At 35.4% G+C, this 19282-nt stretch overlaps 1 protein-coding gene across 1 annotated transcript in view; it reads right to left on the reverse strand.

Moving 5' to 3' along the window:
- LOC111144805 (catenin alpha 3) overlaps nt 1–19282 on the reverse strand; it is a 1765227-nt gene that overhangs the window by 1348362 nt on the left and 397583 nt on the right. Inside the window, exon 6 of the mRNA XM_022499291.1 lies at nt 9828–10091. Within this exon, the coding sequence (XP_022354999.1) occupies nt 9828–10091 (264 nt within the window). The remainder of the gene's footprint in view (nt 1–9827; nt 10092–19282) is intronic.

Here is a 19282-nt window from a genome sequence, read left to right on the forward strand (position 1 = left end):
GGTCATAAAGACGAAAAAGTTCACTTGCAATGATGAGCACCAGGTATTGTATGGAAGTGCTGAATATATTGTACACCTGAAACTAATATACTATATGTTAACTAACTGGAACTTAAATAAAACCTTTTAAAAATTTTAGAAAATTAAAATCAATTGCAAGGAAAAAAATGGAAAAAAAAAAAAACTACAAACCTGTGGAGGCTAAACAACAATGGTAGCTACTATACAACTTAGGCATCAATGAAAAAATTAAAAAGGAAGTAAAAAATACATGGAGACAAATGAAAATTAGAACACAGTGACCCAAAATCTTTGAGACACAACAAAAGGAGTTCTAAGAGGGAATTTTAGTGATACAGGCTTACCTCAAGAAACAAGAAAAATGTCAAGTAAACACCCTAGCCTTATATCTATAGTAACTTAAAAAAAAAAAAAAAAAAAGAATAAAGCCCAAACATAGCAGATGAAAACAGGAAAAAATAAATATTAGAATGGAAATAAGGAACTACAAACTACAAAAACAATAGAAAGGATTAATTAAACCAAGAGCTGTGTCTTTGAAAAATAAATAAACCTTTAGTCGAACTCAACAAGAAGAGGCAGGAATCAAATAAAACCAGAAGTAAAGGAGGAGAAATAACAAATGCCATTACAGAACTACAAAGAATTTTAAGAGAATATTATGCAAAATTATATGCCAACATATTGGATGACCTGGAACAAATGAGTAAATTCTTAGAAATACAATCTTCTAAAACAAAATCAAGAAAATAGAAAACTTGAACAGACCAATTAATAGTAATGAAATTGAATCAGTAGTCAAAAGACTCTCAACAAACAAAAGTCTAGGACTAGATGGCTTCACAAGTAAACTTCCTCAAACATTTAAAGAAGAATTAATACTATTCTACTCAAGCTATACCAAAAAATAGGAGAGGAAGAAAAAGTTCCAGAATTATTCTATGAGGCCAGTACTATTGTGGCACCAAAACCAAACAAAGATACTACAAAAAAACAAAAGACACTACTAAAAAGTCTCTGATAAACATAGGTGAAAAATCCTCAACAAAATATTAATAAATGGAATTCAACAGCACATTAAAATGATCATTTACCAGGACCACATGAGTTTGATTCCAGGGATGGAAGAGTGGGTCAATATTCATAAATTAATCAGTGTGATACTTCATATTAACTAGAAGAATGATCAAAACCATGAGATCATTTCAATAGATACAAAAAAAGCATTCAGCAAAGTACAACATCCATTCATGATTAAAACTCTCAATAAACTGGACTCAAAGGAAACATACCTCAACATAATAAAGACTATAATGGAAAGCCTAAAGATAATACCACACTCAATGGGAAAAAAACTGAAAACTTCCTCTAAAATCAGGAACAAGACAAGAATGGCCAATCTAACCACTTGTATTCAATACAAAACTGGAAGTCTGAGCCATAGTAATCAGATAAGAAAAAGTAATAATAAAAGACATCCAAATTGATAAAGAAGAAGCAAAACTGTCACTATTTCAGATAACGTGATACCCTGTATAGAAAACTCTAAAGACTCCACCAAAAAAAACTATTAGAACTAATAAATGAATTCAGTAAAGTTGCAGGATACAAAATTAATATATAGAAATGCATTGCATTTCCATACACTAACAACAAAGTAGCAGAAACATAATTTTTTTTTTAAATCCCATATAGAAATACACCAAAAAGAATAAAATACCTAAGACTAAACTTAACAAAGGAGGTGAAAAACCTATACTCTGGGAGACGACTGGGTGGCTCAATGGGTTAAAGCCTCTGCCTTCGGCTCAGGTCATGATCCCAGGGTCCTGGGATCGAGCCCCGCATTGGGCTCTCTGCCCAGCAGGGAGCCTGCTTCCTCCTCTCTACTTGTTTCTCTGCCTACTTGTGATCTCTCTCAAATAAATAAATAAAATCTTTAGAAAAAAAAAACAAAAGCTATACTCTGAAAACTATACAGCATTAATGAAAGAAAGTGAAGATGATACAAACAAATGAGAAGATATTCCATGTTCATGGATTGGAAGAATTAATATTGTTAAAACGTCCATATTACCCAAAGCAATCTACAGATTCAATGCAATCCCTATCAAAATACTAATAGTATCTTTCACAGAACTAGAACAAATATTACTAAAATTTGTAGGGAACCACAAGGGGCCTCAAATAACCAAAGCAATCTTGAGAAAGAACAAAGCTGGAGGTACCACTATCCCAGATTTCAAAATATACTACAAAGCTACACTAATCAAAACAGTGGTACTGGCAAGAAATAGACACACAGATCAATAGAATGATATAAATAGCCTAGAAATAAATCCACACCTATATGGTCAATTAACCTGTGACAAAGGAGGCAAGAATATAATATAGGGAAAAGATCATCTCTTCAATAAATGGTGATGGGAAAACTGGACAGCTAAATGCAAAAGAGTGACACTGGACCACTTTCTTACACCATACACAAACTCAAAATGGATTGAAGACTTAAATGGGAGATGTAAAACCATAAAAGTCCTAAAAGAAAATATAAGCAGTAGTTGGCATTGGCTTTAACAACATATTTATGGATATCTCTTCTCAGGCAAGGAAACAAAAGCAAAAATCAACTCTTGGGACTACACCTAAATAAAATGCTTTTCCACCAGGAAAATGCAAATCAAAACCACTATGAGGTATCACCGCACACCAGTCACAATGGCTAGCATCACAAAGACAAGAAATAAGTGTTGTCAAGAATATGAAGAAAAAGGACCCCTCTGTGCAACGTTGGTAGAAAAATAATTTGGTGCAATCATTGTGATAAACAGTATGGAGTTTCCTCAAAAATTAAAAGTAGAACTACCATGCAGTCCATTAATTTCCCTACTAGTTATTTTCTCCAAAAAACCACAAAAATACTAATTCAAAAAGAAATATGCATTCCCATTTTTATCGCAACATTATTTACAATAGTTAAACTATGGGGTGACCCAAAGGTCCATCAATAAATGAATGGGTAAAGAAGAAATGTTATTTATAGACAATGAAATATTATACAGCCATATAAAAGGATGAATATTGTCATTTACAACAACATGTATGGACTTAGAGGGTATTATGCTAAGTGAAATAAGTTGAACAGGAAAGACAAATACCACATGATTTCACATAAATGTGGAATCTATAAAACAAAACAAACAAGCAAAAAAAAAACCATTTTAAATAGGAGAACAAACTGTTTGTTGCTAGATGTGAGATGGGTGAGGGGATGAGCAAAATAGATGAAGGGCATGAAGGAATAGAAGCAAACTTCTATTTATAAAAAAATAAGTCATAGAGATAAAAAGTACAGCCTAGGGAATATAGTCAATAACACTGCACTAAATTGTTTGCCGACAGATGGTGACTATATTTATCACAGGGAGCACTGATATATACGCCATATACCTGAAACTAATAATATATCGTATGTCAATCATACTTCAACAATTAAAACAAAAACAAAAACTTTGCTCCTCAAGGAGAAGCTGGGAAATTGGGGTTCCATCTCATTTATATGGTGCTGTGTTAGAGGTAGAGTTTATAGTGAAAGTGTACTCAGCATTTCCTACCTATTTTGATGTGGGCATTTTCTCAGTTGCTCAATGTACAGGAGTCTCTCAAATAATTTCTGGATTTTTCTCAGAAGTAACTGATCTGTGTGTAGTTGTTATTCACTGTGTTCGTGGGCAGAGGCACAAACTTCTTTTAAAACTACTCTTTTGTGGGGCACGCCTGGGTGGCTCAGAGGGTTAAGGCTTTGCCTTCGGCTCAGGTCATGATCTCAGGGTCCTGGGATTGAGTCCCGCATCGGGCTCTATGCTCGGCAGGGAGCCTGCTTCCACCTCTCTCTTTCCGCCTGCCTCTCTGCCTACTTGTGATCCCTGTCTGTCAAATAAATGAAAAAAATCTTTAAAAAAAATACTCTTTTGGTATCTTCTATCAATCCTAGGAAATTCTTAGTATCTTTTTCATACTTTTCTCTCTTCTGGATCTTATATTAGAATATTTTAAAACTTGTCACACATCTTCCATGTATCTTAACTGCCTTAAAAAATATTTTTATTTTTGTGTTTCTGTGGTGCATTATAAAGAACTTCTTAAACTCTCAGATCATTAATTCTCTATCTAATCTCCTGTCTTGCCTAACCATTGAATTTTTCACGATTATATTTTTCATTTTAGATAGCTCTGCCTGGTCAATTTTGACAGCCTTTTGTTCCTTCACCATACTCGTCATACTTTAATAAATAAGTAAGTGAATAATATATATTAAGCATATTTATATTCACTATCATAATTTCAATATCTGCAGTGTTTTAAGTTCTGATACTGCCGTTTGTTTTCTGCAAAGTCTCATTCATGTATCTTGCGTATTTGTGTGAGTTGTGACAATTTATTTTCCTAGGACCTGTATGAGAATTTTTTGTGGACTAGGTAAGAAGTGTACAGAGAACCTGAGTTTACTTCTGGCATGTACTTGGAGGTACTGCTAAGACAGAACCACCTTATATTTTCAGCTTGGGTTTTAGAAGCTATTCAGATAATATGAATTCTGACCTAAAGTCCAGATAAGGATAAAGTTATGGGTAAAAAATCTCTAAGACAGTCGTGCCTGGATGGCCCAGTCAGTTAAGCCTCCAACTCTTCATTTCAGCTCAGGTCATGATCTCATCACAGTTGGAAAATGAGCCCCCCTTCAGGCTCCACACTTGGCAGGAAGTCTGCTACACTCCCTCTCCCTCTCCTCCCTCTACCTTTCCCCTCACTCCACTCTTGGTGTGAGCACACTCTAAAGTAAATAAATAAATCTTAAAAAAAAAAAAAATCTCCAAGGTATTTTGTACTCTTTTTTCTGAGCTGCCCAGAGCCAAAGTTAAGCCAGCCAAGTTTTCCTATCTCCTGCTATAAGAAAGTGTTTTTCTTGTTTATTCAATAAGATGGTGAAATTAAAGGATCCTCAGCTTCATGCAAAGGCTCTCATGTGACTTTCCAGGTGCCAGAATATAAGCTTTGCTTTTTGTCCTCAGTTCCTGGTCTTTCAAAATTCAAGCTACAGGCCATAATGGAAAAGAAATTCTCACATCCGCCAGCACAGTGCTGTTGCTGGCTTGCTAGTCTGGATGTCGGCTCTTTATATCTGGCTGACCTCAACTGAATTTCCCTAATTTACCTATCATATTACCCATGTATTTAAAAATACTTTATGTATCACTTTTAGTTCTTCTGGTTCACTATATTTCTAGAAATCAAGACTTTTTAAAAAGAAATCATATTATAGTGCTTTTAGACATCAGTGATGCCTATTTTTTCTTTAGCTACAAAATGCTACTCTGAGGATCGTCCTGTTTTCTCCTTCAGGTAAAAACATTCCTCATTATTACTCTCAGTAAAGACAGCAGATCTTGGCAGTTGCAGGGAATCTAAACTAAGGATAGAAATTAGGCTAAATAACTACTAAGAATAAAAAATTTTTCTCTTATCACAGAAAAAAATCTAAGCAGCCTATCACTTAGATATGTTTCTAGTAGTTACCTCACTAAATTCATGTCCCAGTTAAAAGTTAAGTAGAGTAATATACCCCGAGTACATGCACTACCAACTGGAGAAAGGAAAGGGGAAAAAAGGAGTAAAGGGAAAATGCTCTTCAATCCAAATCACAAAATGACATACAGCATTGCTACCTGCATGCTTTCCTTTCTTCCCTCGTTCTTGCTTCCTTCTTTCAACTCAATGATAATCACCTTGCACTTACTATGTATAGAGCATTATTCTAGGTGTTGGAAATACAACAAAAAATAGGGAATAAAGAAATATGTGAATGATGATACAGAAATGAATACCTAAAAATAAGAAAATAAATATGAAGGTTCTTTGAAAATGAAAAAATACTAAAAAAAAAAAAAAAAAAAAACCCTTGTTATTATCATCTTTATCACATGAGGATCTGGATAATTCTTACAGACCATGATTATAAAAGCTACTTTATCCTACTGCACAAGAGAAAATATGTCTTAATGGACTTGGAGTTTCAAAGCAATTTTCACTGGCAAAGTTTCTTGCTTAAAAGTATTTTCAAAATTCTGTTAATTTATAATTTGACTCTTCACAACTCTCATTCAGTCACCAATGCAAAAGAATGCCCTATAATTCACATTAGGCTCTCCAATGAATCAACCCCTTTAGCTTGCATAGTGTTCTAATTCAAGTTCTATTTTCTCCTTTACCAATAAATCTCGGATTCCATACCCACAACCAGCCATGAGCCAGAATGAAAGATTTAACAAAGCTTCAGCATGGTAGTTGTTGAATAAGCACTCTGATACATTTCCACACTATAAACATTTAATGAGACTTACTCCCAACAGAGTATTTACTACATCAGTTTATTTCATAGTATTATATTTGCAGAAGCAAGACAGAGCAAAGGTTATTTTGGATCTTTTACCAACACAGCTTCCTGTAAATAAAGAAAAATGCAACCATTTAATTTACAAAACCATTTTAAAAAGCTAAATGCTCAATAAATTCTGCTTTATCTAGTTCAGACAGCCTCAGCACCTATTTGTAACTCAGATATTTTATATATATTTTGTACTGGTTTGAGCAGCCTTAGCTTTAACTGAGAACTGATTTCAAAGGTTGTTAAGACAGCATTAAGGTTTCTAGGAAATATCTTTGGGACTCCCTCTTGCCTTGTTCAGAAGTGAGTCAGCCACTTATCTTGAAAAAGGGAAGGCGCCATCATTATACCTATTCCCACTCCTGTCAGTGCTACACACACACACACACACATTTTCTCCTTCTCTCTAAACACTGCCTTATCTTGCCTGTAGCAGCCACTTTCAATTAAAGTAAGACAGAAGTCCCAAAAAAGGGAAGAATTTGGAAATCGTCTGTTTTCTTCTATAATTCCAAGAATATAGAGTGAGTGTCTGGGATAAACTGGACATCTTACTCCTGACATAATTCTGTTTAGTACTATGAAAAATGTTATATACAATTCTATCCATCCATTTTAACAAATTTTACCTCACCGTATTAGCTACTCTCCAAATACAGACCAGTTCTAGTTAAATGACCCAGGTGCTTGGTTACATTTATAATTTCTCTGATAGTTCACACACACTAAGAATCTTAGCATAAAAAAGCACATTAAGTAGTATCTGTGAGAATTCAATATAGCACAGAACTTAGAAATACTTTCTGGAATCAGACTAGATCACTTCCTGGATACTACCACTCACTAGGCTTCTGATTTGAGCAAGTTATATAACTTATCTAAGTCTCAGTTTTATTTTGTTTTATTCTGTAAAACAAAAGTATTTATCTTATAAGGACGCTGTAATAATTAAGTCATACATTTATGTTAACTGTTTAGCTATCAAGAAATGTTACATACTAACATATGGGGGACCTAACTTCTGCTAGTATCACTGGTATAAAATTACTAAGAAACACAATCTTGCCTACAAAGAGTTTTCAGTCTTATTATGGGTACCATTCAAGAGTCACCACTAATCATCTACCTTATTTAGTTTCTAGAGTTTTCACATAGGTGCTAATAATTAGGAACTTAACAAATTTTTGCAAAGGTACTGATAATAAGGAATTTAATAATGTTAGACTAGAAATAAAGGCATCTGTTTAAAGACACATAACTAAAAGAAAAACATAAAGGTTATAAATTTAAATGAATTAGATTTTTCATGCTAAGTTTATCATGAAAGTAAAATAATGTTATGAACAATATTGGAATTATATGTGCTCAGTTTACTTTTTACATTACCAGGAAAACTTCAGTAATTTAATTGCATTGATTTCATTAGAGAAGAATTTGCCTCCAAATAGTCATCTCCACTCATGATAAGGAGAGCTAAAATTTATCGAGCACTTATTATGTGCCAGTCACTGTTCTAAGCATTTTACCTGTACTATTAATTTACTGATTCTGACAACACATAGTAGGCCCTATTATTATTCCCATTTTAGTGGTAAGAAAACTGAGAATTAAATAACTTTCCTAACAAGTGCCACAGCTGAGATAGAAACCCCAACATAAAGAGATCTAAAACCCTTATCTTTAAGTATTACTCTACCTTGCTTCCCATTAAAATGCATGTCTGACTTGTATAGCTAATTATCTTTGACATCAAACTTGAATGTCTGATAAATATCTCAAACTCAACATGTTGAAAATTGAGTTTCTGATCTCCCTCTCAAAACTGGCTTCACCCACAGTGTTCCCTATTATGGTTGAAGAAAACTATCCATGCAGTTGCTAAAGAAAAAACAAAAAAACAAAAACAAAAAACCTTGTCATTATCTCTGGTAGACACAGAGGTGTACTGTCCATATCTCCCTTCCAAGTAGGACTTACTGCTCAGCTGTGGGGACTGAGGCCAGCAGATGGCCCCCAGTGGTCAGTTCCTCAGTTGCAAGGGGCTGTTCCTTCTTCCCTATCCCTGGACATCATATAGCCTTCCCACAGCAGGATGACCTGCGCCCAGTGACTGACAGAGGCAAAGGAAAAAAAAAAAAGAGGAAAGAAAAAAAAAGAAAAAAAGCCTGGCTATTTCTTCTTGACAAGGTACACTAGAGGGGACTCCTCCTTCTAGAGCTCTCTGCTGACTGATCTAGGCTTTGTGGATCTGGCTTACAGGTAGACTTCTTTGGCTCAATCCTGCTCCCTTCCTCTTCCCTTCTCACATACTAATACGTAGCAACACTCTGTATCCCAAACTCTGTTCAGTGTGTGTTTTGGATGACCCAGCCTGCAAGGTCAGCCATGACTCCTTTCTCTCACATCTGACATCTGTTCTGTCAAATCCAGTTGGTTTCACTTACAAAATTTAGCCCTAATATTCAGTGATGCCACCCTGGTCCAAATTAAACTGTGAGGTGGAATGAGGTGATGAACATAAAATATAAGAATGGAACATATATTATCATAATAGCTTTCTGCCTGGTTTTTCAGCTTCTCTCTTTGTTCCCCTTCAGTCTATACTCTACAGGCAGCTGATACAGTCCTTTTAAGACTCAAATGTCATACCTCTGCTTAGTAACTTACAATAAATCCCATTTAACTTGAAGTAAAAGCCAGAGCCCCAAAAAGCCCACAGAGTCCTCCGTAACCTGTCCCTACTGGGTCTCCTCAGTTCAGCTCTGACCTATCCCCTTACTCTCCCCACTCAGGCACACTGGTTTCTGTGCTGTCTCTTAAACAGTGGGACATGATTTCATATCTTCATCCTAGATCCCCATCTGCCCAATTACCTAATCTCTTTCAAGCCTCCAAGTCATCTTGCCTTCTCAATGTAACATTCTGTACAATTTACTTATCTATGATGTCCATTGCTTTTGGTTTTTTGCCTCTATTCTTCTGTGAGAACATAAGCTTCATGGGAGCATTACTCAATTTGATCCCAAGCATAAAGAACATAGCCAATGATAAGTATTTGTGGAATGGATAAATCCTATATTTCATAAATTGATTGATGTAAACTAAAATCATCATTTCAGTGTAATCAACAATCCCACTTTAAATTCATTGACTTCCTTGGGAGAAGTGTAAAGGAATCAAGTCTACTGATAGAATATTTTCCTGCTAATCATTTTATTGGAAGACACAAGGCAATGATGGAGACTGATAAAGTAATTGGATTTTTATTTACTTACAGTCTACACTCCAATCTGAAAACCCATATCTGTTTATTTTCATATTGAGACACAGCAAATCACATTTTATCTTTCTCTCCACTTACCTCAAGCTCATCAAGGGCACTTCCTAGTGTTGCTGCCTTAGGTTCTGGTGGAGCAAGCATATTCTGGATGCCTTGTGAAGCATTTGAAATTACATTGAGGGCATTGTGAATTTCTTCACACACTGTGTCCTTGCTGGCTTGGAGGGAAGCAACATCAGAATGTTCCAAACAAGCTGAGCAAATTGAATGCAAGAGCGGGGACTTCTCCTTCAGTGAGGCCCGGGCCCCTGCAATTTCATCCCTCTGATTTGGAGATTTTAAGTCCTAAGGAAACACATAAAAAGAGAGCTTCCTTACCATGGGTTATAAAAGAAAGATTTATACAAAAAAGCTCCATTTTTCTGTCAATATAAATGAAAAGATAATAGACACTAAGAAGTCAGGTATAAGTTAAAATCAAGGGCATCAATTATTTCTACACTCCTTCAGATTCTGTTAAAAAGTTCTACAATAGGAAAGCTGAGCCAATTAGCAAATAAAGGTCACAATGGCGCAGATGTATAATAACTTATACATCTTATATTTGTCAGTCATATCTTGCTTATAAGTCAGAAAAATACTCTGACATTCACATTATTAAGTGCATTATAAGAGAGCCTGAATTACAAGGATGTTGATTACTTATTTCCATAGATGTTTATGACTGCATTTAACCTTTTCATTAAAACTAAACTGATTCAGTTAAGAATATTAAATTGAACCTCCTACCATTCAGCTATTTTCCACTTTTTTTCAGAAATACTTACTAATAATTTAATCCTGGGTCTTTCTTTCTTTGACATTTATTCAAAAAATAGTTATTGAGCATTTAGTATATGCTAGCCCTGTGCTAGACGCCAAGTGTACAGATGTGAATCCTACAAGGATCCTGTTCTCCCGAAGCTTATGTTCTTGTTTGAGGGGGTGGGGGACTATCAACAAAGAATAAACTAGGTAAACAAATACACAAGACAATTTCAGGCAATGATAAATGCTGTGAAGAAAACATAAAAGTGAAATGTCATAGAGACTGCTTTAGCTTGGGTGGTCAGAAAAGATATTTCTGAATATGACATTTGCAGTAAATATAAATGAAAAGCATTCCAAACAGTGGGAAGACAGGGAAGAGAAAGTCTGATATAAGTGATAGCTGATCAAAATTAGCTCAAAATGCCATGGAAAAACCTGGTAAACACTACACTAGCCAAGTGATAAAGGTCAACATCATCAGTGATGTCATGTGGGTATCAGGCAGCCCTGACACGCTGTGACAAGAGCAGCACTTCACCTCTCTGCTCTTCTCTCCAAAAGTCCACAATCCCAATCTAATCATGGGAAAAACGACAAGCAAAACCAGACTGGGGAACATCCTGCATGATACCTGGACAATATTCCTCAAGAATGATAAGGTCATGAAAAAGAAGGAGATTGATAAACTGCACAAACCAAAGGAGATAGGGGAGACATGACAACTAAAGGCAATGTGGTACCCTGGACTGGCTCCTGGAACAGAAAGAAGGCATTCATAAAAAAATTGGTGAAATCTAAATAAAACCTGTAGTTGAGTTAATAGTAATACATCAATGTTTGTTCAGAAGTAGCAAATGTAAGATATTAACAACAGAGGAAACCAGAAGAAAGGTAGATGAGTATTCTCCATACTATCTTTACAACATTTCTGGAAATCTAAAATTATTAATATAAAGTAAAAGTTCATCTTAAAGAAAACTAATTCAAGAGAGCTTAACAATAGCTTACGTATTCCACATACCCTATCTTATATAATCTTTATACAACTTATGAAAAGATATTATTTCCCCCACTTTAAAGGGAAGAAAAATGAGGTTTAGAAAGACTAAGTTCCTGAGCCAAGTTACAGAACAAGAAGGTGGCATTTCTTGTACCGTAACCCAAGTCAGTATGACTGCTAAGCCATGATGTTAACAACTATGTTACAGTCTTTCCTACACAGGAAGGATTTGCTTTATTTACTTCTATACAGGGACGAGTAATGACATAATTTATAAAGTGCTTCTAGATAGTATCTATTGATCATCACAACACCCTTTGAGGCAGTAAGGCTGGTGTTATTAGCCCCATTTTAACTAAATCGGTATTTAGTGTAAGGAGATTAAGAAACTGGCAAAATAACTGAGATCTAAACCTAAGTCTTCTAATGGCAAATCCCATGCATTTTTTCAAAACACTCTGCTACCTCGGGATAATGTTGCCTGAGGTTAATAAATGGCTGTGCTACTGTATTTTTAGTTCCTTCCTTTCTGAAAATAAAGGCTGTCTGTGACTTCACGCAGGCTCTAGGGGAGATTAGCTTCTTTACAAGATGTAGGGAGGACAGTTAGAAGTAGCTGTCAACTCACTGTTTGTACTCACTAATTACCCTAAACAAGACACTTTGTAGTTTCCTTGGTTGCTGTGATTTCCCCCTTATATTTCTGGTCTAGGTTCTAGTTCCAGCTCTGTCATTAGCACTGTGCTCAGGGTAAGTCTTCTACTCATTCAGTGAATGTTTTTCCATCTCTAAATGTGGGGTAATGATACTTTTACCAATGTTCTCATGAGATTGAGTAAGTAGCACATCAGAAATGGAATGTACTTAAAAAATAGTAGAGAATTATGGAAAGAGGACAAAATTATTCTTCCTAAAATATTCCTAAAATAGTCTTCCTAAAATTTATCAAACGTGGTGTACTGTTTTTGTCCTGTGATGCTTAGTGATTTTCAAACTTCCCACAATTTTATAGCACTACCTACATTTATCTCAGTGTGATTTGGAGGAAAAATAATTGAATGTTTAGATAGGATGCACACTTCTCAGAGGTATAATGATAAAAAGTATGAATATTCAGAAGGAACTGAAGAAAATTCTCTGCATAATAGAGCAATAATCAAACCTAATTACATAATACCCTGCGAAGTGACCTATGCATTACACTGCTCTATGTAGAATGGCAAGGTCAATGTTTAGGTAGTTTCTGAAAGGTGAAAGTTTGTCAACATATATCACTACAAAGAAAGATAAGGTTTAAAGTATTAGTTCTTTTACTCTGATGATGGCTATATATATCTCAGCATTAATTGTGGTAACTTTAATGTTGTAGGAACTTTGGAATTAAAAAAAAAATTCTAGGGATGCCTGGGTGACTCAATCAATTAAGCGTCTGATTTCAGCTCAGGTCATGATCCCAGAGTTCTGGGATCGAGTTCTGCACTGGGCTCCCTGCTCAGCAGGGAGTCTGCTTCTCTCTTTCCCTTTGCCTGCCTCTGCACCTTTGCTCTTGTGCTCTCTCTCTTGCTCACTCACTCCCTCTCTCTCAAATAAATAAATACTTTTCTTAAAAAAATTCTAAAACATTTTGGAGTTTGAGCCTATGCTTTGTTATCCCCACCCAAGGCAACTACCAAATCCTGAATAGCAAGCTGATAAATCTGTGAGAAAGGATAGATTCAGTGAACATATAAAAAAATAACATATTACGGCAGCAGGTGGGAGGGAAAGAAAGGCATTTACAGAGTTTATGTAAAGGAAATTGAGAAGGCAAGATCATTTCTCTTGAAGGGCACCTCAAAGGATAAATTTAATGTAGGAAATAGGTACACAGATAAAAGGGGAACAAATGGGGGCACCTAGGTGACTCAGCTGTTAAGCGTCTGCCTTCAGCTCAGGTCATGGTCCCCGGGTCCTGGGATCGAACCCTACAACAGGATCTCTTCTCAGCGGGAAGCTTGCTTTCCTTTTCCCACTCTCCCTGCTTGTGTTCCTATTCTCACTGTCTCTCTCTCTCTGTCAAATAAATAAATAAAACCCTTAAAAGGGGGGGAGGATTAATGCCGTCCTTCTAAACAAAAGGTTGGGGTGGTGACTGTAGTTATTTTATTTTGACTGACAGTATCATGGGTTCAAAGGTTCCTAGGCTGTTGATTTATCCTAAAATTTTAAATCAGGTCAAAAATAGGAATTAAATGATAGGGTGAGGGCACCTGGGTGTCTCAGTCAGTTAAGCATCTGCCTTCAGCTAGGGTCATGATCCCAGGGTCCTGGGACTGAGTCCGGCATCAGGCTCCCTGCTGAGCAGGGAGTCTGCTTCTCCTTCTCCCTCTGTTGCTTCTCTCTTCGTCAAATAAATACATCAAAAAAAAAAAAAAAGATAGGGTCAATTAGGGATTTCTCTGGACAGAGAAGTCTAAAGAATTCAGCTCCTTGGGAATTGATACTTTTTTAATATCTTTTTTTAAATTGCTCCAGAAGAAAAAGCTCACATAAGATATCCAAGTTTAGGAGACATTAAATGCTTCCAGCTGATGCAGAAACACACAGATGGGATTAAAAAAGACCTTACAAGTCTGTGCAAGTGGGTAGAGAAGCAACATATGAGTTTTAACCCTGGCAAGAGAACAAAATATATTTAGGAATTTTAAAGATCACAAAGTATAAAAATGGAGGGCTCTAAGATATCAGTTAATTAATTCAACCATTCACTCAATAAATATTGTTGAGTAGTTCTATAGATCAGGGGGTCCACTAATGTTAAGAAGGCAAAGATAAAAAGGGCACATGGGTGGCTCCGTTGGTTAAGCGTCTAACTCAGTTTCGGCCTGGGTCATAACCTCAGGGTGGTGAGATGGAGCCCCATTGTCAGCTCTACCCTTAGCCAGAAGCCTGCATTAGATTCTCTCTCTGTTCCTCCCCCTGTCCATGCATGCTCTCGCTCACTCTCTCTCTCTAAAATAAATCAATCTTTAAAAAAAAAGAATGCAAAGATAAAGAACGTATAGATCAGAAGGGGAGACAAATTTATATGGGAGCTAAAATAGAGTTATTCATAGCATAAAGGAAAGTCCCTTGGCTTGAGGGGATTGAAGAAAATTTATCGGAGATAACTTTTAAACAGTGAGTAGAAGTTATCAATGTGTAGAACAGAACAACAAGTAAAGAAAACAGCATGTGCAAAGGCCTGAGGCATGAGCACGCAGGCCACTGTAGGTGGCATGACAAGTACAGGAAACTTGAGCAAGAATGATGATGAATCCAGCTAGAAAGGTAAGCGGGAGATTCCTCACAAGGCACGCTAAAGAACTGCAAGAGCAGCACGCTCAGGGGTGTATTTTCAATAGCAGTGAACTTTTAGTTGATTGGAGAGAATGGAAGTGTGGTCAGGAGACTAGGCAATAACCCAGGCAAGAGACAATGATCGCCTAAACATTGAACACTATTGTTAGGTAGTAGTAGAATGGATCTAAGAAAATTCAGAAGGTAAAAATGGTAAGACTTTGTAATATGTAGATAAAGGAGGGGAGAGGAGGTATTTAAATGTGTCTAGAAAACTTTTCCAACACTATATGTACACAGTTGATGCATTCACCAAGATGGGGAATACAGAATGAATAATATGTTTGGAAAATAAAGGTGAAATACATTGTGTCATCTGTTAAATGTGAGATTCCAGCAAAATAGGCAAGTGAAAATATAGTATATATGAACCTAGAATTCAGAGTCTAGGTAGAAATAGAGATCTATGAATCACCAGCTCATAATTGGGAGGTGAAGCCACAGATGTGAAGGTTATGGGGTCTTCACCCAGGATGAATGTTTTAATATAGAGAACCTGGGAAAAATCATAAATTGTTTCTTGAGGAAGTAAACCTGATAATTGTATGTGTTAGTTCAAAAGGCCATATATATATTGTAAATCACCAAAAAAGATATTAGAAAATACTGAACTTGAAACAAAGAAAGAAAGATAAAAACAAGCAAAAAAACATATATACACCATGAAGCTTAAAACCTGAATTACTATAAGTACAGTCATCATACTTGAAGAAAAAAACAGAGTAGTTTTTTTAAATCAATTTGAAAAGGGAGGATGACTTCAGTATCAAGGTGTTAAAAATATGGGATCTGTTTACCTTGCAAAAAGAAAATTTATACTGGAGGACACATGACTAAAAAAAATCCAGAAATCATGAATGAATTTGATAAGTTATTAATGGATTTCTTTACTAAATCTAGAAACAATAGATGGAGGAAGTAGCTTTTTAAATTTGAGTGAAATAAATTAAAAATATATCTGCTTATTATGCTGTTTCCCTCACTTCATTATAATTCCCTTGAATGAAAGCATCACAGCTTAATTATTTTGTATCTCATTTTCTATTAGTATGTGGCACATATTATGAGCATAACACATTTTTTAAAGAAACAAATGGACAAATGAATAAGAAATAATTAATAGGATAAGGAATAAGTAATAGGAAGTTAAATTCAGAAGGGGTAAGAAACTATATCATTATTCCAAGAAATAAATTTTGTGGAAAATATACATAATCCAGAGAGTTTAAACAAGTTTATGCATCACAATGTCACAGGAAGCTAAAGAGCAAAATTAAACTATACTTAACACTTAATTTTAGTGAAGCCATTGGTACAACTACTTTGGAAAATTGTACCTACTAAAGCTGAACATATATATACCTCATGACCCAGCTATTCTACTCCTAGGATATAAACATACAGAAATATGTTCGTATGTTCTTTAAAAAACATACGCAAAAGCATTCCTAGAAGCATTTTTCATAATAGCCCCAGCTGGAAACAACCCAAAGTAATGAGAATGAACAAAATATAGCTACATGCCACAATATGAAATATGGAATAAAAGAGATACAACAAAAGAGTACACAATGTTTGATTTTATTTATTTATTTATTTGACATAGAGAGAGAGCTCGTGCATAGAGGGAGACTGAGAGGGAGAAGCAGATTCCCCTCTAAGCAGGAGCCCGATGCAGGGCTCAATGCAGGGCTCCATCCTAGGACTCCTGACCTGAGCTAAAGCAGACACTTAACTGACTGAGGCACCCAGGCACACCTCTTCTTGCTCTGAGTGCTTAAGTGTTTATATGGGTGTGTTTAGCTTGGAAAAATTCACTGCACTGTTTGCTCACAATGTATGCATATTTCTGAATGTACCTCATACTTCAGTCAAAACATTTATATAAAATCAAGGAAAACAAAAATATTAGTAAAGCCAGGCAAACATTCAGTTTGTGACTTCTCCTGGCAAAGGACATTAATATAAATAAGCTATGGGCTTGCCCTGGTATAGCATTTCCCATGATATTAAGGGAAGGATCAGCAAACTGGATATGCAGTCCATTTGCTAACATCTTCTACCCACTTTGAGGTCTTTTATTAAAAAAGAAAAAGAAAAAAATCTAAATATTTGAAAAACAAAAATAAGAAAAGAAAGGTCCCAGAGCCTGACCATTGGAAAGGCAAAGCTAAATGATTTTCATAGCAATTAATTCTATGCACCCTTGAACCCTCATTTCAGAGGATCAGAGAAAACTTCCTTACTATGCTACATCCCTGCCCAAGTGGAAGAGCTCAGGAGGTACTCTGCTCAACAAAGCAGAACTACATGCAAATTACTGAGTTTCTCTTCCAGGTGTTTAAATGAAGTTTCTGGAACTGACAAAACCATTCTGATAGGGGAGGGAAAGCTTATGAAGAACATTTTTGTTTTCTTAAGACTAAGAAGATGTGCAGCAGAAAAGCCCATGGATACTTTGCTATTTGGATTTCATTCTTAGTTGGCTTCCATCCCTGGACTTCCCTCTGCCAAGATGCTCCCTGCTAACTGCTTCACTGGTCACTAGGCAGCTTCATGTTCTCTCAGAAAACAAAATAGTGCAAACACCTGTTAATTTAAATGTTTTTCCCCAACATAGATTAGGAAGTGGAATACTTAGCCTTAACTAAAATGAGGACAGAAGATGGTAAAATAAGAGTAGAATACAGAGATAATTTAAAAGTGTTGAGAAAAAAATAAAGATTGAAAAAATGCAATATTTTACAATCAAAACATGATTAAGCAACAGACAGAGGACTTTTCTCTTATTTCTTTTTCCATGTTATATTAATAGGACAACTACAATAAAGGGGGAAATAAAAGAATTATTCAAATACAAATAGAAAACTGAGAAACCATATAATAATAGCATTAAGATATCCCCCAAGGTATGTAATTCTGGGCCATTATTGCATACCTTGGGTAGAATGAAATACACAGAAGTGAATACTAATAACTCCAAGATACCTCCTAGGAAAACATTATTACTTAATTCTAATGCAGGCCACCATGTCATTCAAGAAAATGTATATATAAAGTTAAGAAAGGTACTAAGTTAATCTTCTACCTACCTGAAACAAACACACTATATATTATATCTATTATTTGCCTCAAGGTTATATCTAAAAAATAAATTGTATCTAAAGTCATCTACCATACAATTAAAGTAAAAGAAGTAAATAGGAAAGCAGATAAATAATGTGCTAAACAAAATCCAGTGGTACTTCCCATTTCCCTTCCATTTGTGTGTATATTTCATTGCTTAATCTAACAAGATTCAAATATCCATGTCAGAAAACTTTTCCTCTACAGTACAGATTTACTAAAATCTATGAGAGTGAAGTTGGATTTTAACACCTAGCCAAAGATCAAAAACATCATTTTCCTTACAATTTCTTCCTATTTAAGTTTCTGTGACTCACTTGTGAGAAATAGACCACCATTTTCCAAACATAGCATAACTTAGTACAAATGGAATTCAAGCCCAGGAATGATGATCCAAATACTAATTAATAATGCCTTACATTCACGTAGTAGTTTATCTCATTTAATAAGTTTCTAGTCATCTTCTCATAAAGAATTCCATGAGGAAAAAAGTGTTATTACCCCTAAATGTTAAAAAAAGGAAAAGGACAGTTGTCCAAAGTCACACAAGATTAATAAAAAATGGTGGTGATGATTATTTTTAAGAAAGCCAGAATTTACTAAACAGCTATAATGCTTCCTACAGGCAAACATGCTCTAGTCATTTTTCATTTAATGGCCCAGCTATGAATAGGATCCAGGACTGGCTTCTGTTTTAACACTCATTTTTTTAATTATTTAAATTCAATTTAGTTAACATATACTGTACTATTAGTTTCAGGGGAGGAATTTGTGATTCATTGATTGCATATAACACACAAGTACCCTCCTTAAGGTCCATCACCCAGTTATCCCATCCCCCACCCACCTCCAGCAATCCTCAGTTTGTTTCCTCAAGTTAGGTATCTCTTTTGGTTTGCCTCCCTCTCTGTTTTCATTTTATTTTTCCTTCTACCCACAACTATTTTTATTTGCTGTCAGTAGTTCATCATCTGCCTCCAATGTCTATCAAAGGACTTCCCTACAGCCCTACAGCTCTGTGGTGGCACAACAGAGAATACATATTTCAGGGATATCTTCCTGATGAATAATTATCATATGTAATACAACTCAGATTAGAAACACATTCTTTAATTCCGTTTCAGTACAAGACTGATTTAAAAAAAAAAAAACCCTCAGGCCAAAACTATAAAAATAGAAATCAAAGTGTGATCCATAAAGTCATTTAGATTGCTCAAAAATC

This window comes from Enhydra lutris, unplaced genomic scaffold (genome assembly GCF_002288905.1).
Source record: "Enhydra lutris kenyoni isolate GAN:26980312 unplaced genomic scaffold, ASM228890v2 scaffoldscaffold12, whole genome shotgun sequence".
Taxonomy (NCBI): domain Eukaryota; kingdom Metazoa; phylum Chordata; class Mammalia; order Carnivora; family Mustelidae; genus Enhydra; species Enhydra lutris.